This window comes from Plecotus auritus, assembly GCF_963455305.1.
Source record: "Plecotus auritus genome assembly, chromosome: 3".
NCBI classification, from domain to species: domain Eukaryota; kingdom Metazoa; phylum Chordata; class Mammalia; order Chiroptera; family Vespertilionidae; genus Plecotus; species Plecotus auritus.
Window position 1 is genome coordinate 121,273,896 of NC_137772.1, and position 22,835 is coordinate 121,296,730.

Consider the following 22,835-nt stretch of genomic DNA (forward strand, 5'->3'; position numbering starts at 1 on the left):
AAAGGTCCTGTCTGAGCCCTACTTTTGCTAGTTATTAATGTTGAGTTGCATCTTAATTTCTCTGACCCTCAGGTCCCACATAATACCTGTTCCTTATGTGCAAATACATAGCTGTATAAAATGGGAATAGGTTCTCACAATCTACCCACGTTTCTGTTTACAGTTGATATTTAGGAGATGAGGTGGGTTTTTCAGCCCAGTGGCAATTCTAAGTCATCCATTGTAAAAAGAAATTCATGCAACATGGATGACAGTGGAGTTGAAGGTTAGTTGAAAGGAATTTAGGAGTCATGCCACCAGTAGTATTCAAACTTTGGGCAGGTCACTCTCAAGCTTGTCAATTGGAGACCCTGGCAGAGAGGTTGGGAGAAGGACGGTAAGGGCCATCTCCTGTTGCTGTTCCAGTGAAGGGACAGGGGGCAGAAATAAATAACGTGCTTGAAGGCCATAGGGATCAGTGAGGTGGCTTGAAAAACACACACAGCCATTTAGGGACACAATCTAGACTAGAACTCAGCTCACCTAAGTCCAATACTCTTTTCACATTCCACCCTGTTACATATGTCAATTGGAGATCTTAGAAAGGATAACCTGTGTGAGATCTAAACTAACAGGTTTCCTCACAATTTTGTGATTGTACACATATTCACACCTCTGGCTCCTTCCAGTCTGGGCTTTACTTTTCCTGCAGAGGAGCTAGACATGAGGGCAACAGCCTAGAACTAGCTGATCTTGCAGAAAGAGAAGCCAAACTGGGAATTATGGCAAGGAAGTGAAATGTCCTGGGATCTGGTAGTTTGGAAAGGAGGAGAAGCCCTTGTGAAATATGGGAGTGGGGCTTGGTGGTGGAGAAAAGCAGGAAGAATCATGTATACATGGATCCAGATATATTAACCCAAAGAATAAAGAAAGAGAAGAAAATGCAGCAGGTGAAAAATAGGTCTGGCAGAAGGTTCCTGAGGTACTTAGGGAACCAACGCAGCGGGCAATGCTTCATGTCTTGCAGATCAAAGAGCACAGGCCTAAAGCAACTGTGTTTTGAGATACTTTAAATATGTAAATGTTCCTCCTTACAGCATTTTTCATATCATATCAGCCTCTCCTTTTCCCCAGCACACTAACACATTCACACCTCTGGCTCCTTCCAGTCTGGGCTTTGCTTTTCCTGCAGAGGAGCTAGACATGAGGGCAACATCACTGAACCAAAAAGAAATTGATGAAAATAACAGCTTCCTTAGAAGTGTAATTTTCAGCTCCTGGCCTTGAGTCCCATATTTCCAAATCACCTCCTATTTCCTAAAGCAATACAAAGACTCAGCTATTAGGGGAGTCAATATCATTTTACTAAGTAAAACCTGATTGAATTATTTTTCCCTTTTCTATCCTGCCTGAAGAGTCTAATAAACCAATTAATCATAATGAAAAGGCCACTTCCAGTTTCTCTAGGAAATTCCCATGCAAATATTGTTGAAATCAAGTTGACTAAATAATTCATATTCTTCAATGATCCCTGAGGTAGGGTTCACTGTCACAGGCATCTTATACCATCTCCACATCTGTAATATCCAGGCACGAACATCTACAGCAGACATCAGAGCCCTTTCATAAAGATTAAACGCAGTGATGCCTCTGAGCTTTCATACATTTCACCATCCACATTGTTTAATTGAGCGCTTTTCTACCAAAGGGTTTAGGCTCTGACGCAAGACAGGAATTTGAAGCATGTACTCAAGTATTTAATGTTAATATCTATGGCACACACACATCAGCTTCACTCAACAATCCAATGATCTTGCAAAATAAAGGAAAAAATGCCAGTGAATGAAAAGCAGCGGGGACTTCTTCAGGACTGTAAGCAAAGCTGCTCCTGACAAATAATAAAACAACAGCCTATTCACAGACCCTTAAAGATGTTAGGAAAAATAAAAGAAGTGGGAGTACTTTTAGATTGGAGAATCATTTTATTTTTTACATTCAAACATGTTGATTTGGCTCTGAAACATGTCCCAAATTAATTTTAAATATAACACATCTGATAGTAACAAATAAAATACAGTCCTTGTCATGTTTTTGTTTTTTTAACCAACAGACAAAATTTAAACAATTCCTACCTGGAAATATGGATGGTCTCTTTTTCGGGCGCCTCAGGTGAATGGGTTCCAAGTTTTTAATGTTTCTTTGAAGTCTTCCTCTAATATCATGTCCTAGGAGTAGTTCAGGTGGCAGACTACTCCGTCTTGATGACTTATAATCATTTTGAGCTGACTGTAGCTTGTTCTTCGTTCTGGAATACAAATTGCTGTCATCAACTGCCATTGCAGGAGATACATTAGGGACTCTTTAAAAAAATCTGCAAAGCCAGAGTCAGCAGCAGCCACCGCCAAGTCCAACCAGGTTCAGATGTCCTCAGCTTTGCCCCACACTTGTTTAGGAAGCTCAAGTTGATAGGCGCAGACTTGAAGGTGTAGAATTACTAAGTGGCCCCTCCTTTCAACACTTAATAGCACGGGGAGGAGAGATGCAAAAAAAATCATTAGGGAAATGGGAACAGCTGTGGCCACTCCCAACCTCTTGTAGACAGCAGTAAAAGCGGGGCAAGTGGTTGCTGGGTGAAATTTCTGTTTTACTGGAGCAATGCCATAAAGCAAACACAACTCACTACTTAAACTAGAATACCTATGCAGATTGTAGTTCTCATTATTCTTGTTTCCAAAGTCTTAGAGACTTTAAACTTTTCAAGAAACATTTTTACACGCCCTCATAACTTTTGTCCCAAACTACATACTCAGAACACACGTCCGTCTTTATTAAATTCCTTATTTGGCTGGAAACCAACTGGAAGTTGGCTGGAGAGGATGAGATAGCTGGTGATGATCAGGAAGGAACCTGGGCGTGTGTCAAGCAGCAGTGCTGGGAACCCAGTGCAGCCCACGCCTCTCCTTCCATCCTGTGTATTATCTGGCAGATGGCTGGTCTAAAGTTCAGCTGTCTGGCTGAGAAGTTAGAAGTCTGACAAACAAGCTGTGACCCTGACACTGACGACAGCCTCTGTTCAACAAATAGAAAGTAGATGTTGTTATCCTTCTGCCTGGCTTTCCACTCAAATGGTCAGTGCTTTGGTGGTCTGAGAAAAAAACAGCATTTTTTCTAGACTCTTGCCTTGACCTGTCACATGTTTTCTTACTTTCTCTTTCAGATTTGCATTTTGTCCTTTGTTCTCTTTCCCCCTTGCTCTATTTATGTGGAAATGTTCCACACTCTTTTCTGAAACTGTGCAGAAATCCTAACTCTAATTTATCCTCTACTGCTGTGTCCTGTGTGTTCTCTGTGCCCCTCTCCCCTGGCATTCTCTCTCTCTCTCTCTCTGCTCTCCACAGGAAAAAGAATGTAGATCCTGCTTTTTCTCTTCCCAGTGCTTGGGATCAGTACATATACAACATTACAAAGGATTTAGGGGTTGGTTCAGAATCACTGTTTACTTTGGTTTCCTGGACGCCAAGTAGATTTTACTGTTTGTTAAAATGTAGAAGTTAGATCTCTCTGCCTAATTAAGAATATATTTCCACACTAAGAGAACTTTCATTCTCTATTCTCCTTATTCTTCAGCAATAGGTCTTCAAACTACAACAGATTTTCTTAAAAGCATTTTTTGACAAGTATGTCCAGATTAGGGTTGCCATTATAATCCAATTACAATTACAATGCAGCAATTGTATTTACATAGATTATTGTTATTTTATTAATTCTGAGAAACACCTACACTGTTTCTCTCACAGGACTTGAACTATTTTGTCAAGTTGAAAGGACCCTCAATTTTAAAACAACTTGTGGCTTGTACAAAACTGTTTTTAAAAGCCTGTGAGACCGCTCAAAGCTCCCTTAGCTTAATAAAAATACATTTTTTTCTAACAAAGAAATAAAAAGTATTTTTAAAGTTTGAGGTAAAGATTTAATAATAGAAAAAAAAATTCATAACCCAATCTCAAGAACGGTGTTCAAGCTTCAAATAGACAGCAGGTTAGAGCCCTGGGACACAAAATACTGGAAGCACACTGGGAGAAATACAGCAATAACAAGAAAAAGGAGGAGCTCTTTAGAGCTGTTTCTTTCTAATTCAGGGTCACCACGGGCCGAAGTAACAGTGTATGTGAGAGGAAATAAGAGTCTCAGAGGAAAAGTTTTATTACCACACATGTGCCACAGGTACAGATGCACAGTGTGCACAGGTAATTTTGTCTTTGTCTTCAAGAGACTGGCTGGAAGCACAGATGAAGTACTTATGTGTCTGGAATGCATTATAATAACAGCCATCATTTATTGCATGCTCAGACTGGCCAGGTTCTGTGCTCAGCCTTTGACATACATTATCTCACCGCCTCTTCCAAATCACCCTGTCCTGAGATCACACTGAGGCACTGCATCAAATGTCTAGAAGTTGGGGGAGAAGATGTGAAGGTAGGTTTACCTGAATCCAAAACCCATGGTCAAGTCCATGCTTTAAACTACAATACCATGCTGATTATTAACCATATATAACACCTAAAAGAAATGGAAGAGACTTTCTCTGTTTTCCTTGGGCTGAAGCAAATTCCTGTTCCATCAGAGGTGGGCTTGAGGAGTGGTCCATGCCCTACCCTGGCCTGTCCCATGTGACTGAGCCATCAGCAGGCCTGTAAGGTTCACAGCAAAAAGTCAGAAAAAGCAAAAAGAGAATTCAGACTTTTGCTTTAATAATAAAGTATCCATGTTGAGGCTTTTCATATTAAAATACACTTAATTAAATTATTATATATTTCCGAGATTTGAATTATAATTAGAAAAGAACCTCTATCCTACTGAAGGGGTACCTTTAATCCCCCGATCCTCTAAAAATTAAATGATGTAAAAGAGAGCTGGAGGGTTCATGGCATGCTCAAATTAACCCCTCTTCTGCCCAACCATTCTCCCCTCATAAGGAATATAATCAGACATGAATTTGGCTTATTTAACACATTTTCTTAATGAGAAAAGTGGGAACAACCTGAATTTGCTATTATTATAATTTAAGGTAATGTAAACAAAGAATAATATTTATTTAAAAGAAGTATTAAATCTGTGAACATGAAAAAATATAAACTTCCCTTTCAAAATATTTAAATTGGCAGACAATATGAATGATAATCAACCACAGAAAATTTAGTTTGGTTTAGTCTAAAAGAGAATATTCATAGACTGTAACGTTAAGTCTACCCCACCCTCTTTATACTAATAGCCAAAAGCGGAATGTAATTTTTTTCAGTCAAATGAATGATGATATTGGGCTCTGGGCTAAGAGTTCTCTCAAAAACCTATAGCATAATTAATTTCAAATATATAATGGGACATTTTCTATTACTATACTTTTAAAAAAGTATTATGTTTTAAATGTCTCCATTCTCCAAAAAATCCAATATATTCATCTCTTCTGAAGTATTCCCTATCTTTCAAGAAGTTGTTTATTTTATATTAAATGATGTTACCATCTCACGAACATTTTATTCTTTCTGATGGTAAGACATTGTCTTCTTTTTCTTAGAATGTTCAAATATCCATAGGAACACATTTCCTTACTTTGCAGCCATGATCTTCTTGTGATTTTTGATCGTTTTTAAATATCATGACTGAATAATTCTGCTCTTGTGACTACACAAAGCCCCAAACTTCAACATAGGCATTGCTATGGTCTCCCCAAGCCTGGATCTGGACAACTGACTTTCAGAAATGCACCAGAGATCTTCTATGTGGCTTCCAGGAGATTTCATTTAGTTGGTTTTGGCTCTTAGATCCAGCCTTTGCTTTTCCCCACATGTTTGGGGCTCTGTTTGGGATGACAGCAGAAAGAATAGTATTCAGAAGCTTCTTTCAATCTTTTTTATTCAAAAAAGTTATCTTAACCTATAAAAATCTAAGTGTATAAATTTTGTATTTGAACAAGTAAATAAATCATTGTTCCTTGGGACTAAGCTATTTAATGTCCTGGTGTATTGGCTTTCTGATCTAAAAAATAAAGAAAATCATTTTTGCTTCTTTCAATGAATTGTGTGAATTACCTAAGTAATGGTTGATATCCTAAGGTGAAAGATTTTATATACAAAGTAGATAATAGATAACAAATTTAGAAATTACATGTATTCATATAAATGGCAGGAAGTATTATTCTGGTAAATGAAATCTTTATCCTTTTAATGCCATTTTTATAAAAATTATTTGATTAGAGAGTGGTTTTCTTGACAATAGCACTCAACAAAATAAGAACTGAAGAAGACTTCCTCAACCTAATGAAGAATATCTATAAAAAACTTATAGATAACATCATACTTAATGATGAAAGACTGAATGCTTTCCCTCTAAGATAAAAAACAAGGTAAAAATGTCTACTCTTTCCAGTTCTATTTAACTTTATACTGGATGTCCTAGCTAGTGAAATTGGACAAGAAAAAAATAAAAGGCATCCAAATTGTAGAAGATGTGAAACTACGTTTGCAAATAACATGTGTAGAAAATCTAACAGAATCTACAAGAGTTACAAGAACTGAGTTCAGCCAGCAAGGTTTCAGGATACAAGATAAATGCATAAAAAGCAATTGTATTTCTATATTAGCAATGAAAACTGGAAAATAAAACTTAAAAAAAACAATATCATAAGATTATTAAATATTTACAGATAAATTTGACAAAGGATGTGACAGATATATACAGTAAAACTAATTACTAAGGAATTACAGAAAACCTATAAATGTAGATAAAGAGAAAGATATCATGTTCATGGGTCAGAAGACTCAATATTGTTGAGATATTAATTCTTTCCAAATTAACCTATTAATTCAATACAATCAATAAAAATCCTAGCAAGCTTTTTTGTAGAAATTGAAAATCTGATACTAAAATCCACAGGGGAATGTAAAGGATCAAGATTAGACAAAACAAGTTGGAAGATTAATACTACCAATTTCAAAATCTTGATATAAGGGTACAATAATCATGACAATGTAGTTCTGCCTTAGAGACAGAGAGAAAAACAAACAATGGAATAGAACAGAGAATCCAAAAATGAGCCCACATATAAATGGACAACTGGTTTTTTACAAAATTGCAAAAGCAGTTCAGTAGAGAAAGGATAGTCTTTTTAAGAAAGTGATAGAACAATTAAATATGCAAAAACAATCAATCAAACAAACTTTGATCTATACCTCACATCACATGCAAAAATGAACTAAAAATGCACCACAAGCTTAAACATAAACTCTAAAATCATTAATTTTCTAAAACAAAATATAGGAGAAAACCTCTGATTGATAAAAACACAAATTAATAAGATAAATTTTATCAAATTTAAAACCTTCTAAAATTTTTTAAAAATCCCCTGCTCTTTGAAAAGCACTGTGAAGAAAACGAAAAGATAAGTCACAGACTGGGAGAAAATATTTGGAAGGCATATATTTGGTAAAGAAAAAAGCCAGACTAAAATGTTTGCATACTGTATGATTCCAGTGATCTGGGCCATTTTCTGTGGCCAGGAAAAAGCTACTGAATCAAATGAGGACTATCAGAAGGTGTCCTTCCAATACCTCCATTCTTAGATGTTGACAGAAGCCACCATTTTCTTTCCTCTGTCCAGGAATTAAATCCCAATTCCAGACACCTATGTTTTACTCAAGACTTCAGAGTGGGCAATGTTTGTTTACTTGCTATTGAGTCCCAGCCAGCTTTCAGGAAACTATCAAAATTTGAGACCATCCTCATCAGTAAGGTGGGTCTTAGTTCTTCACTTCAGTTCTCCCAGGTTCCCCCATCATCTCAGAAAGATCTATCATCTATCTATCTATCTATCTATCTATCTATCTATCTATCTATCATCTATCTATTCTTGTATTTATTTTTAGCATTTTCTAGATTAAAAGGTGATTTATTTTATATCATATTCTAGAATCTAGGGAAGGTCCAAGTATCAGAAACAAAATTGTAAGTCAAAGCAACATCTTTTCACCCCCAACAAAATATAACTATACATTTATATTACTACTCTATGATAAATAGTTAAGAGGTAGGCTTTAAAACAACTCTTCTTGAAGCAGATCTGTTTTTGGTTTGTTGCACAAAATTCATACTTCTTGCTAGTTATATTAATACTATTAGTAATTACAATTTAAAGGAAGACAAATATTTAAAGGAAGACAAATATTTTTATTGTAGCTAAATTGCAAAATAATTGCATATTTGATTCTTTTTTGGAAAATTCTTTTGATTACAAAGGAAATACATGTTTGTTGCAGAATATTTGAAAAGTATAAAATGAAACTTTAAAAATTATATAACCTCACCAATCAAGACAACCACTGCCAACATTTTGTCACATTTGGTTTCAGATTGCAGGCTTTGTCCTGCTACTCACCACCTACCCAGATTCAACCTCAGAGCTGGCTCCCAGCCCATGAATCCATCAAGGGAATGGTGCTACATGCTTAGAGGGCCCTGCAAAGAACTAATCCTGCTTAATTCTGTTTAACCATCATTTTCCAAACTTAGTTGAATATGGAATTTCTTTCCCCCTTTTTTTATGTAACAACTGCTAGTATCCTTCAGCCCTGATGTTTTACAAAACAAGTTTGGGAACCGCTATCTTAACCCAAAGCCATTTGTTAATGGCCTCTTCGGGCACTGTGGCAGGCCATGGTAGAAGAAACCAGAACAAGTTTGTGATGTACCTTAAAGTCCTACTCATTGTGCTCCAGGACTCCCTCCCCTACAAGCAGAATAGGCCTCAGTGCTATGTGGTCAGTACAAAAATCTGCTACCTTCCCATGTGCCAAAGAAGGTGGGCCAAAGAAAAGTAACTTCAAATAATTCATGTCTGGCTCAGGAGTCAAAGACAAGCCAAATGAATTGTCTTTATAATTATAACTTACACAGACAACTAAAGAAATACATTTTTACTTCTTCAGCACACCCCAACACTTGGAAGGGGGCAAGTTAAATATAATTTCTATTTTTTTACAGATTGTCCTCAAAGTAGATGGAAAATAACTAGGACACAATGTTCTCACTCTGTCAGTAACCCCTCTGTTCTACACAAACCTGTATTTTTCTTGTTGTTGAACAAGTTTCTCCACAAAGGATAAGCTCTCACACCACCTCTATGAAATGCTATCCTATCACAGAGGTCAGTATTTTTCCATCTATGCTTTCTTGTGGTTTCATTTTGGTCTTCATAGAGGTGTAAAAATTTGATGAGTAATTTAATAAAACCCATTTTGTGGTTTTCCACTTTTCTATAATAATTCCTCTGAAATTCTCAAAAGATGAACCACCACATCAACTCAGACTTTTATTTATATTTATTTGTTGTCAGGCCTTTATTTTTACTTACTATTGATCTGAAAGGCTGGTATTTCACTGCAGTTTTTCTAAATCCCCTTTCCACACTGAGAGAGAATTCTTATGAAGTTTACAGTAATGAAACAGGTGAGAATTTTGGAAAATTTTAGAGTTTTAGAAAACCTATCATGGAATTCTCAATGTAATTCAGACTTAAAAATATATGATACTAACTGCTACAAGAAATACAATTCTTTACATCACTTAATACAAGAGTTCCATGTATTGTTTGAGTTGCCATTCTGGAAGGTAATACAGATCATACCATATATGAAGCTTCTTTTCCTTAGAAAACATCTACCTTTTTACTTCCACTTTGAGACATCAAATGACTTTAGTGAATGTCCCAATCTAGAAATAAGCAGTATTTTGTGCAGTTGCATACTTACTAGCAGGGGCAGGGGGGGATGAAAGGCGGGGTAAACACATATGCCCAGGGTGAGCATGGTGAGGATGTACTAACAGTGACTTCATTTTATACTAAAGATATAAGGGTGTCTCTGGTGACTACTTGTGAACATTCTTTCCTCCAAACAAAACAAGTTAGTAATTTGAAACTTCTTCTCATATCCTGTAGCTGTCAGACACCCTTCCTTGACACAGATTCAAGGCTATAATTTTCTACATGGCCTGCTCTTTTTTTGGAGAAAGTGGTTTTTGGTTTATGTTGTTTTGTCTGCATTCCTTGCAAACATCTATTCTGATGCAAGGCTTCACAGAATATTTCTTATTTTATTAATCCTTAGGGGATATATATATATATATATATATATATATATATATATATATCTCCTATCTAATAAAAGAGTAATATGCAAATTAACCATCACTCTGCTATACCCACCAGCCATGCCCACCAGCCAATCAGGCGTGAGTATGCAAATTAACCCAACCAAGATGGCTGCGGCCACTGAGCTAGTAGGAGGCTTGGGTTTCCCCGGCAATGGAGGAAGCCAAGCTTTCTGCACACCCTGGCAGGCCCAGGCCTCCACTCAAGGCTACAAAGTTTGAATTACAGAAGATAAATAAGTCCCAACAAAAATGGCAGTGGCCACGGGGCTGGAGAGAGCAGGAGGCTTGAGTTGCCCCCGGCGATGGAGGAAGCCAAGCTTTCCGCACACCCTGGCAGGCCCAGGCCTCCATTCAAGGCTACAAAGTTTCAATTATAGAAGATAAAGAAATCCCAACAAAAATGGCTGCTGCCACGGAGCGAGCAGGAGGCTTGGCTCTGCTCAAGGCTACAAAGTTTCAATTGTAGAAGATAAATAAATCCCAGATACCAGGGCCTCTGCTTGGGTCGCCGGGGGGCATGGCCAGCCTGCAAACCACCACAGGCCCCTCACCCAGGCCACCCTATGCCCCAAGGGAACCCCCACCCTGATCCGGGACACTTTTCAGGGCAAATCAGCTAGCCCCCACCTATGCACCAGGCCTCTATCTTATCTAATAAAAGAGTAATATGCAAATTGACCATCACTCCAACACACAAAATGGCTGCCCCCATGTGGTCAAAGATGACTGCCCCCATGTGGACACAAGATGGCCACCACAAGATGGCCAGCAGGGGAGGGCAGTTGAGAGTGACCAGGCCTGCAAGGGAGGACAGTTGGGGGGGACCCAGGCCTGCAGGGGAGAGCAGTTGGGGGTGACCAGGCCGGCATAGGAGGGAAGTTGGGGGTGACTGGGCCTGCAGGGGAGGGCAGTTAGGGGTGACCAGGCCTGCAGGGGAGGGAAGTTAGGGGCAAACAGGCTGGCAGGGGAGCAGTTAGGCATCAATCAGGCTGGCAGGGGAGTGGTTAGGGGGTGATCAGGCTGGCAGGCAGAAGTGGTTAGGGGCAATCAGGAAGGCAGGCAGGTGAGCAGTTGGGAGCCAGCAGTCCTGGATTGTGAGAGGGATGTCCGATTGCCCATTTAGGCCCTAAACAGGCAGTTGGACATCGCTCTCGGGGTCCCAGATTGGAGAGGGTGCAGGCTGGGGACACACTGACCCCTGTGCATGAATTTTGTTCACTGAGCCTCTAGTGTATGTGTGTGTGTGTGTGTGTGCGTGCATATATATATATATATATATATATATATATATATATATATATATATATATATTAGAGGCCTAGTGCATGAAATTCGTGCACAGGTGGGGGTGTCCTTCAGCCAGGCCTGCACCATCTCCAATCCGGGACTGCTGGCTCCTAACCACTCATCTGCCTGCCTGCCTGATCGCCCTAACTGCTCCTCTTCCTGCCTGATTGCCCCTAACTGCCTCTGCTGGCTGGCCTGATCACCCCTAACTGCTCCCCTGCCAGCCTGATTGCCCCTAACTGCTCCCCTTCCTTCCTGATCACCCCTAACTGCCTCTGCCTCAGCTCCCGCCACTGCAGCTTTGTCCAGAAAGACATCCCCAATGACATCCAGAAGGTTGTTTTGCTGTCTGGTCTAATTAGCATATTACACTTTTATTAGTATAGATATATATATTCAATCACTTATGTATGTGTTCATCTAGAACTTTTTTTAATATGTCTAAGCAACATGTGGCTCTTAGACAAGTACTGTTAGCTGAGGGATATTTAATCAACCCATGTTCTCATTCTCAAATACTGGCTGTGCATTTTTAAGATATATCTAATTCTCAAATCGATGCTACCATTTCATATTTGGGCCCCTATGTCCAGCCATCTGATTGGTATTTCCATTTGGATATGATCACCTCAAACACAACACATCCAGAACTGAAGTCATCATGATCTCAAAATCACTACCCCTCCTGCATTTTCTTGACTTCTTAAGTTCCTAACTTGGAATTATTCTAAATTCCCTCCTCTGAACACCACCACACACACTACTTACCAGGTGTTTCCAGTTTTACCTTTTTGAACTTATCACTTCCTCTATTCCTGTCATACATGTTCTAATGCAGGTCTCCATTAACTCTTGCCTGGATTCTGCAGTAGCTTCCTCTCTATCTCTAGTGCTCTGCCCCTAAACATATCCTAAGTGTTGGTGCCCAATGACTCCATATTAAAGGAAAATGGTGAGGTCATTCTTCTACTTAAATTATATTAATGGCTCCCTATAGCCTACAGGTGGAAAGGCTGTGATAGCTTGATTTCTATTCCTTAGCAAGACCCTCATTTCCTCTGTGACCAGGTGCTGGTTTACTTCTTTACATTCATCTAATTCAAAGGCCTTCTTTGTGCTGCCTGTTCAGCGTCACTCAAGTACATGTGGCAGTGCCCTGACATGCCTCACTCCAGCCATTTTTCAGTTAGTGCCTGAGTTCATTTTGCCACTGTCTCCTGAGTCCTTTCTCACTCTCTCCTCACCTCTAAGTTCACTTTCATGATCCCTACACTTCAGCCCCCGTCTCCTGTCCTAATTCCCTAGGCTCCATTAAGAAACCATTAATGGCTTTTGCCAGCTGAGTTAGGTGGCCCTTTGTGCTTCTACCTCACCCTGCACAACTACCTACCACTACATTTCCTGCACTGTTTGATACTTCTCTACCTATAACTCAGTCTCCCTTGCTGGAATGGCACTCATTTCTTTTTCATCTTTGTAGCATCAGTGCCTAGCTCAGTGCCTGGCATACAGTAAGACCTCAGTAAATGTTTGCTGGGCTGTGGAACTGGAGGCTCATCCTCCTTACTTACTGGAACCACTTCTGCCTTGCCCTGGGTGCCTGTGTCCTACAGAGGCAGTCTCCTGGGGCTAAGAGCAGAAGCAAAGGTGGATAACAGCAGAACCGTGTCTTCTGAGTCCAGGCAACTTCTAAAAGCAATTCTGGGCTGTGGGAGTTATATTTTCAGACACTTAAACAAACACAAATATCTTAACAGGTTGACATCAGCAGAAGAAAGGAAGTTAGGAAGAGAAAAACAATAAGAAAAGTTCAAGACAAACTGAAATATTTAGGTAAAAGGCTGATGTGGAAGGATAAGGCCTGAACAATTGACTCTAATATTAAAAGGTTGATTTCCTTGATTCACAAATGGCTCAAACATAACTCTCAACAACTTTTTTGGGTAACTTTCAAAATGAGTGAAATAATCACAAGAAAGTAACTTTTTGTTCTTGTTATACCAAAAAAGAGGGAGAAGGGAAGAGAATTCTAGTGCTATTTTGTGAACTTGACATTTCCCAATTCAGAATGATACAACACAGATTTGGGCAATGGAAATAGCCCCAAGGGAAGAGGGAAGAGCAAAGAATGGAGGGGCAGGCAGTTGGACTCTGGAACCCAAGGCTCTACTGTCTGTCACAGTAAATTGTGTGTCTCTAGGAACCTCACTTCCCTTCTGGAAGCACTCACTTCTGAACGCAACAGGGCTTATGGAGGCACAAACAGGACATCCACCAAGGGCAGACAGATACTACAATTCCATTCCATTCAATGTGACACATGTTTATTGAGTTCTTTCATGTATCAAAATTATAAGTCCAGCTGAAACAGGAGGGCATAAAAGTATTAGGCAGAGTTCCTAAGTTTGAAGAACATACAATTTAATAAATGACAGAGAATAACACTACCTGACTTGATTAATTGGCCTCTGTACACAAAGGCCAGGAGACACCTTGAATAAGAAAAGGGTGGGGGGTAAGAGATGAAAATTCCATCATATATATTTAATAAGCTATTTAAATAGAAAAGTGAATGTAAGCAAAAAATATTAGTAAGCATGATTTGTGCCAACAAATGACTCAGTGTTTGTGCTGAATTTCACAAATGCAGCAGACCATGCTGTGTATGCACAAGTTCAAAGGGCTATCTATATGCCATTCTGCCGACAGGGAAACATGCAAGACTTTAGAGGCCAAATTAAGAACACTTACTTAAAATTACATACCACTTCTGACTTGAATAGCTCCTAAAAAACTAAAAAAAATTCTAATAAATTTGTAAGAGGTACATCAGTTTCAGCAGGAAGAGAGTAGGAAAGAATACCTAGATTTAAAAAAAAAATCTTTATTGTTGAAAGTATTACATATGTCCTCCCTTTTCCCCCATTGACCCTTCTAGCGTTCCCCTGCCCCCCACCACAGGTCTTTATCACTCTCCTGTCTGTGTCCATGGGTTATTCTTATATGCATACAAGTTCTTTGGTTGATCTCTTCCCACCCACCCACCCACTCCCACTTTCCCTCTGAAATTCCACTGTCTTCCATGCTTCTATGTCTCTGGATCTATTTTGTACATCAGTTTATATTGTTAATTAGATTCCACATATGAGTGCAATCATGTGATAATTGTCTTTCTCTGACTAACTTATTTCACTTAGCATAATACCCTCCAGGTACATCTATGATATCTCAAAGGGTAAGAAACCCTTCTTTTTTACTTCTTCGTAGTATTCAATGGTGTAAATGTACCACAGCTTTTTTATCCACTCATCTACTGATGGGCACGGGGGCTGTTTCCACATCTTAGCTATTGTAAATTGTGCTGCTATAAACATAGGGGTGCATACATTCTTTCTGATTGATGTTTTGGGTTCCTTAGGATATATTCCTAGAAGTGGGATCACTGGGTCAAATGGCAGTTCAATTTTTAATTTGTTGAGGAAACTCCATACTGTTTTCCATAATGATTGCACCAGTCTGCATTCCCACCAGCAGTGTATTAGGGTTCCCTTTTCTTCACATCCTTGCCAGCACTTGCCATTTGTTGCTTTTTTGATGGTAGCCATTCTGACAGGCGTGAGGTGATACCTCATTGTCATTTTAATTTTCATCCTTCTGATGATCATTTTTTCATATGTCTTTTGGCCATCTGTATACCCACTTTGGGTTAATAAAATTGCTGGTGCAGATTGCTTTAGTTTCATTTTTTACTTACTGGTAACCAATCAATTTATGACAAGAGGGATGAACTTCTGAAAACCAGCTGAATTTTCACAAGGGATATAAGACATCTGAGGAAGCAAGGAGAGGACAAAATGGCAGCAGAATAGATGGATGTGTCCTGAGCCTTGTCCCAGAGCAGATAGAGTGAGCAGCTAAATCGAGTAATATCCACCCTGAATTCATGAAGGAGACACAGCTGGTGGGACAATTCACAGTGGGAAGGGCAGAGGACACCTGGAGTAAGCCCAGGGCACTGCAACCATGTGAGCAGTAGACACGTGAGCAGCCCACTCCTGTCCGAGGAGCAGCAGCCCCACGAGCAGCCCACCCCAGGCCAAAGAGTGGCAGCAGGCCAAAGAGTGGCAGCCTCAAGCGGCCCTCCCCCCTGTCTGAGGAGCAGCAGCTGTGTGAGCGGCCCTCCCCCTGTCTGAGGAGCAGCAACCATGCGGCAGCACAACCCCACCCGAGGAGCAGCAGTTGCATGAGGAGCCCACCCATGACTGAGGATCGGCAGCCCACCCCCATCTGAGAAGCAGCAGCTGGATGCAGCCTGCACACTGCACCTGTCCGACGAACAGCCCACCCCCATCTGAGGAGAAGCAGCCACGTGAGCAGACCACCCTGTCTGAGGAGCAGCAGCTGTGTGAGCAGCCCGCCCCCATTTGAGGAGCAGCAGCCACCTGAGCAGCCCACTCCAACCCGAGGAGAAGCAGCCACACGCAGCCTGCAACCATCTGACGAGCAGCAGCCGGGTGAGCGGCCCGCCCCCGTCCAAGAAGCAGCAGCTGCACGTGCAGCTCGCTCCCGTCCAAGGAGCAGCAACCACGCAAGCAGCCTGTCCCCCATCAGAGGAGCAGCAGCCCTGTGAGCAACCTGCCCCTGTCCAAGGAGCAACAGCCTCATGAGCATCCCATCCAGTCTGAGGAACAGCAGCTATGTGCAGCCAGCCCCCATCCAAAGAGCAGCAGCCATGTGAGCAGTCAACCCCAGTCCAAGGAGCAGCAGCCATGCAAACAGCCCTCCCCTGTCTGAGGAGCAGCAGCTGTGTGAGCAGCCTCCTTCCACAAGCCAGAGGAGCCACCACTGCTGTGAACAGTACCCACCAGAGGATCCACTGCCAACTGAGGAGCAGCTGCTGCTGCAGCCACCCAAGGAGCAACTGCAGTCCGAGTAGCCACTGCCACCCAAGGAGCAGCCCTTGCATGAAATGACATCTAGATCCCTTGGTGAGAACAAAAATGGGTAGACAAAGAAACCCCCAAAGGAAAGAAAAGGAGGAATCACCAAAAAAGCAGGTAAGTGAAATGGAGGCATGCAGTATGTCAGAAAAAGAATTCAGGATAAGGGTCATACAGTTTATAAACTGGATGGATGAAAAAAATCAACAACTTATGTAAGATTCAAGAAGAAATAAAGACTGATATAGCTGCAATAATAAAAAAAAAAAAAAACACCATGGAAACTTTCAACAGTAGACTAGGAGAAGGGGAGGACCAAATTAGCGAATTAGAAGTCAGGGAAGCAAAACACACCCAAACTGAACTGCAAGTGGAGAAAGTAAAATTAAAAGATAGGAGGAGAGCCTAAGGGAGCTATGGGACAACATGAAATGAAGCAACATATGAATAATAGGGGTGCCATAACAACAGGAGAGGAACAAGGGTTAGAAAACCTATTTGAAGAAATAATGTCAAAAAACTTCCCTAATGTGGGGAAGAAAAAAGTCACACAAGCACAGAGAGTCACAAAAAAGATGAACCTGAAAAGACCCACACCAAGACACATCATAATTATGATGGTAAATGTTCAGGAAAAAAAGAGAATCTTAAAGGCTGCAAGAGAGAGATAGAAAGTTACGTACAAGGGATCTCCCATTGCATTATCAAATGATTTCTCAACAGAAACACATCAGGCCAGAAAAGAATGGAAGGAAATTTACAAAGTGATACAAAGCAAGGGACTGAATCCAAGAATACTTTATCCAGCAAGGCTATCATTAAAAATTGAAGGGGAAATAAGGGCCTTCACAGACAAAAAAAAAAAAAAAAAAAATGGCTAAGGGAGTTTATCACTACCAAACCAGCAATGTAAGAAATGCTAAAGGGACTGGTATAAAAAGAAGAAATAAAAAGGGAAGAAGGGACACAGGCAGAAAAAATAAAAATGGCTACAAACAAGTACCTTTCAATAATAACTTTAAACATAAACAGACTAAACGCTCCAATCAAAAGACATCGAGTGGATGAATGAATAATAAAACATGACCCATGTATATGCTGTCTACAAGAGACCCATCTCAGAACAAGGGACTCTCACAGACTGAAAGTGAGGGGATGGAAAAATATCTTTCAGGCAAATGAAAATGAAACAAAAAGCTGGGATAGCAATACTTATATCTGACAAAATAGACTTCAAAGTGAAGGCCATAACAAGAGATAAGGAAGGCCACTTCATAATACTAAAGGGATTGATACAACAAGAGGATATAACCCTGGTAAACATATATGCACCCAATGCAGGAAGAGCCAAATACATAACAAACTCCAGGAAGATATAAAGGGAGAGACTGACAACAATACAAAAATAATAGGGGACTTTAATACACCACTGACATCACTGGCTAAATCCTCTAGACAAAAAATCAGCAAAGAAACAGCAATGCTAAATGACTCACTAGATCAGATGGATTTAATGGACATCTTCAGAACATTTCACCCCAAAGCCGTGGAATATATGTTCTTCTCAAGTGCACATGGGACATTTTCAAAGATAGACCACATATTGGGTCACAAGCAAATTCAAGAAGATTGAAATTATATCAAGCATCTTCTCAGACCACAATGGCATAATATTTGAAATAAACTACAATAAAAACAATCCAAAAAATTCAAACACTTAGAAGCTGAATAGCATGCTATTAAACAATGATTGGGATACCAAAGAGATCAAAGAATAAATTAAAAACATCCTGGAAACTATTGACAATGAAAACACAAAAATCCAAAATCTACGGGACACAATGAGAGCAGTCCTGAGAGGGAAGTTTATAGCTCTACAGGCCTACCTCAAAAAACAAGAAAAAAATGGTAGTAAATCATCTAACTCTACAACTTAAAGAATTATAAAGAGAGTGAAAAGAAAAGCCCAGAGTGAGCAGAAGGAAGGAGATAAAGATCAGAGAGAAATAAATGACATAGAGACAAAAAAAAAAAAAAAAAAAAAAAAGGAAGGAAGAAAGAAAGAAAAAGGCAATACAAAAGATCAATGAAACCAAGAGCTGGTTCTTTGAAAGGACAAACAAGATTGATGAACCTCTAGCCGGGCTCACCAAGAAGCAAAGAGAGAGGACCCAAATAAACAAAATCAGAAATGAAAGAGGAGAAATAACAACAGACCCCACAGAAATACAACGGGTTATTAAAAAATACTATAAACAACTCTATTCCTACAAATTAGACAACCTGGAGGAAATGGACATATTCTAGAAAAATACAACCTTCCAAAACTTAATCAGGAAGAATCTAAAAATCTCAATAGGTGGATAACTATGGAACAAATTGAAGCAGTCATCAAAAAGCTTCCAGCAAACAAAAGCCCGGGGACAGACAGCTTCACAGGGGAGTTTTACCAAACATTCAAGGAAGAACTAAAACATATCCTCCTCAGACTATTCCAAAAAATTCAAGAGGAAAGCACACTTCCAAGCTCATTCTATGAAACCAGCATTACCCAAATACCAAAACCAGATAAAGACAACACAATGAAAGACAATTATAGGCCAAAATGCTTCATGAACATAATCCTCAACAAAATTCTAGCAAATCAGATCCAGCATTACATAAGAAAGATCATACACCATGATCAAGTAGGATATATCCTGGAGATGCAAGGATAGTAAAATATCCACAAATCAATAAACGTGATACATCACATAAACAAATTGAGAGATAAAAATCACATAGTCATATCAATTGATGCAGAAAAAACATTTGACAAAATGCAGCACCCTTTCTTGATAAAAACTCTCAGCAAGGTGGGAATAAAAGGATCAGACTTCAACATAATAAAAGCCCTATATGATAAAGCCACAGCCAACATTATACTTAATGGACAAAAACTAAAACCTTTTCCACTAAGAACAGGGACAAGACAGGAATGCCCACTCTCACCACTCCTATTCGACATAGTACTGGAAGTATTAGCCATTGCAATCAGACAAGAAGAAGAAATAAAAGGCATCCAAATTGGAAAAGAAGAAGTAAAACTGTCCTTATTCACAGATGACATGATACTGTACATAGAAAACCCTAAAGACTCCATCAAAAAATTATTAGACTTAATAAATGAATTCGGCAATGTAGCAGAATACAAAATTAATGCCAAGAAATCTATGGCATTTCTATACACCAATAATTAACTTACAGAAAGAGAGACTAAAAAAGCAATCCCATTTGCCATCGCACCAAAAAAATTAAGATACCTAGGAATAAACTTAACTAAGGAGGTAAAAGACCGGTACATAGAAAACTACAGGACACTGAAAAAAGATATAGAGGAAGATATAAACAAATGGAAGAATATACTGTGTTCATGAATTGGTAGAATCAACATCATTAAAATGCCCATTCTACCCAAAGCAATCTATAGATTCAATGCAATCCCCATTAAAATACCAACGGCATATTTCACAGACCTAGAACAAACTCTCCAAAAATTCATCTGGAATAAAAAAGACCCCGAATAGATGCATCAATCCTGAGAAAGAAGAACAAAGTAGGTGGGATCTCAATACCAGATATCAAGCTGTATTACAAAGCCACTGTTCTCAAAACATCCTGGTACTGGTACAAGAACAGACATATCGATCAACGGAATAGCATAGAGAACCCAGAAATTGACCCAAACCACTATGCTCAATTAATATTTGAAAAAGAAGGTGAGAACATACAATGGAGTCAAGATAGTCTCTTCAATAAATGGTGTTGGGAAAACTGGACAGATACCTGCAAAAAATGAAACTAGACCACCAACTTACACCATATACAAAAAATAACTCAAAATGGATAAAGGACTTAAACATAAGATGGAAAACCATAAAAATACTAGAGGAATCCACAGGCAGCAAAATCTCAGACATATGCTAAAGCAATTTATTCACCAATACCGCTCCTAGGACAATGGAAACTAAAGAGAAAATAAGCAAATGAGACTACATCAAAATAAAAAGCTTTTGGACAGCAATAGAAATCATCAACAAAACAACAAGAAAGCCCACTGCATGGGAGAACATATTTGACAATGTTATCACCAATAAGCGTTTAATCTCCAACATTTACAGGGAACTCATACAACTTAACCAAAAGAAGATAAACAACCCCATCAAAAAAATGGGTAATGGACCTAAATAGATACTTTTCGAAAGAAGACATAAGGAAGGCCAAGAGTCATATGAAAACATGCTCAAAGTTACTGATCATCAGAGAGATGCAAATCAAAACAACAATGCGGTACCATCTCACACCTGTCAGAATAGCTATCCTCAACAAATCAACAAATGACAAGTGCTGGCGAGGATCCGGAGAAAAAGGAACCCTCTTGCACTGCTGGTGGGAATGCAGACTGGTGCAGTCACTGTAGAAAACAGTATGAAGTTTCCTTATAATTAAAAATGGAACTCCCATTTGACCCAGTGATCCCACATCTAGGAGTATATCCAAAAAAACTAGAAACACCAATCAGAAAGGATATATGAACCCCTATGTTCATAGGTTCACAGTTCACCATATCTAAGATTTGGAAACAGCCTAAATGCCCATCAGCAGATGAGTGGATTAAAAAACTGTGGTACATCTACACAATGGAATACTACGCTGCGGTAAAAAAGAAGGAATTCTTACCATTTGCAACAGCATGGATGGAACTGGAGAGCATTATGCTAAGCAAAATAAGCCTATTAGAGAAAGATAAATATCACATGATCTCACTCATTTATGGAATATAATCAACAACATAAACTGATGAACAAAAACAGATCCAGAGGCAGAGAAGCATTGATCAGACTGTCAAACCTCAGAAGGAAGGTAGCAGAGGGTGGGGGTAAGGAGAACAGATCAACCAAAGGACTTATATGAATGCATATAAGCATAACCAATGGACACAGACAACAGGGAGGTGAGGGCATAAGTGGGGGAATAAGGACACATATGTAATACCTTAATCAATAAAAAAAAAAGAGATAGAGCTATAATTACACAATAGAAAAAAAAAGACATCTGATGTTCTTGACATATGATAATGCATTTCTCATAGCACAGAGAGGCAGCCCAGTGAGGTTGAAATAGCACTAGGGCTGGAGTCTCAGGATAAGTTAGAGTCCTTTTAAGGATTAAATAAGATACCCTGTGGAAAGTGTGTGGAACATAATGTTTGTTAAGGAAACACAATTGCTTATTTCCTCCCTCTTCAAATTCTACATCAAATTGCATGGATTAATTATGGAACAAAAACTCATTATGTAGGGTGGGTCAGGGGGTGGCTAGTTCTTTTGTGTGTGTTTTCTTGGGGGAAATGGCTAGTTTTTAAAGGTTTTATAGCATTGTGATCTGACCTCTCAAACAATACTGATGTGATGCTTTGATAAAAATAAAAAGCAATAAGGATAATTAGTGTATAATTAGTGTATTTTCCTGGGAAACAGCTGACAAGGCTCTGTATAAAGGTAAACAAGGCATTCTCCTAGACCTGGAGGAATGAACATGTAGTATGAAATTGCTTTGTCCTGGCAGAGAGGTGAAAGAATATTAAACTCGAAATCAGAAGATCTGGATTTGATTTTAGATTCTGACATTTATTTACTGTGTGATCCAGGATAAGTTGGTTAATCTCTTTGAGCTTCCGTGACTTCATCTTTAAAGCAAGAATGACAATATCCACTATACAGGAAGTGGCTGTGTAAAAGTGAATGAAATATATCTTTTGAAAGCCTCTGGGTATGGGAATTTCATAGAGTTGACCCATAATAAACATCGGTTAACTCAAAATCTTATAACTTGCATTGAATTTTACAGGTAACTCCAGGTAATAAAAGTCAAACTCCCCTTACCTTCATGCAATACAAAAAATAGAAATAAAAACATACACTGAGTATTATTCTGTGTAAAATGTAAAAAACTCAGACAAAATAGATGTAACAGAGTGAAATACTCGGCCCTTCCAACTCCATATTGTTCAAGTCTGCTTTGTTCCCATGGTCTTTGGGCTAATAGCTTCTGTTAGTGTTGCAAAAAATATATTAATCATTAGAGGAATTCTGCTTCCAGCTTTAGGTTTATAAAAACATACCCTTACCAGAAAGTGCCTCTCCAGAGGAGATAAGGGAAATATATATTGTTTATCAAAGATTTGCAGGAACCTCCTGACCATACTCAATGTCAACCAGGGTCAACAGACTAAGCACGATCTTCCTCTTACCCTTAGTTGGTGTCCAGATGTCTATGGTTGTCAATTATCTCTTGCCTCTCCTATTACTCTTTCCCTTGACACGAAAGAAGCCTGAACTCTGTGTTTTCATAAGATAGATTTGAGGCACCACTAAGTCCCCC

At 39.2% G+C, this 22,835-nt stretch overlaps 1 protein-coding gene across 8 annotated transcripts in view; it reads right to left on the bottom strand.

The window, feature by feature from the left end:
• The window catches only part of FRY (FRY microtubule binding protein), a gene marked incomplete at its 5' end in the record, with an annotated part of 677,381 nt that overhangs the window by 529,124 nt on the left and 125,422 nt on the right, over positions 1-22,835 (bottom strand). For 7 of the 8 annotated variants that reach the window (XR_013960263.1, XM_080662181.1, XM_080662178.1 and 4 more), the window contains one exon: positions 2,112-2,316. Coding sequence is in view for 6 of the 8 variants with exons in the window: in XM_080662181.1 (XP_080518307.1) it covers positions 2,112-2,316 (205 nt within the window). Of the gene's footprint in view, positions 1-2,111; positions 2,317-22,835 lie in introns of those variants that run through there. The other variant, XM_080662182.1, reaches the window with a different exon arrangement.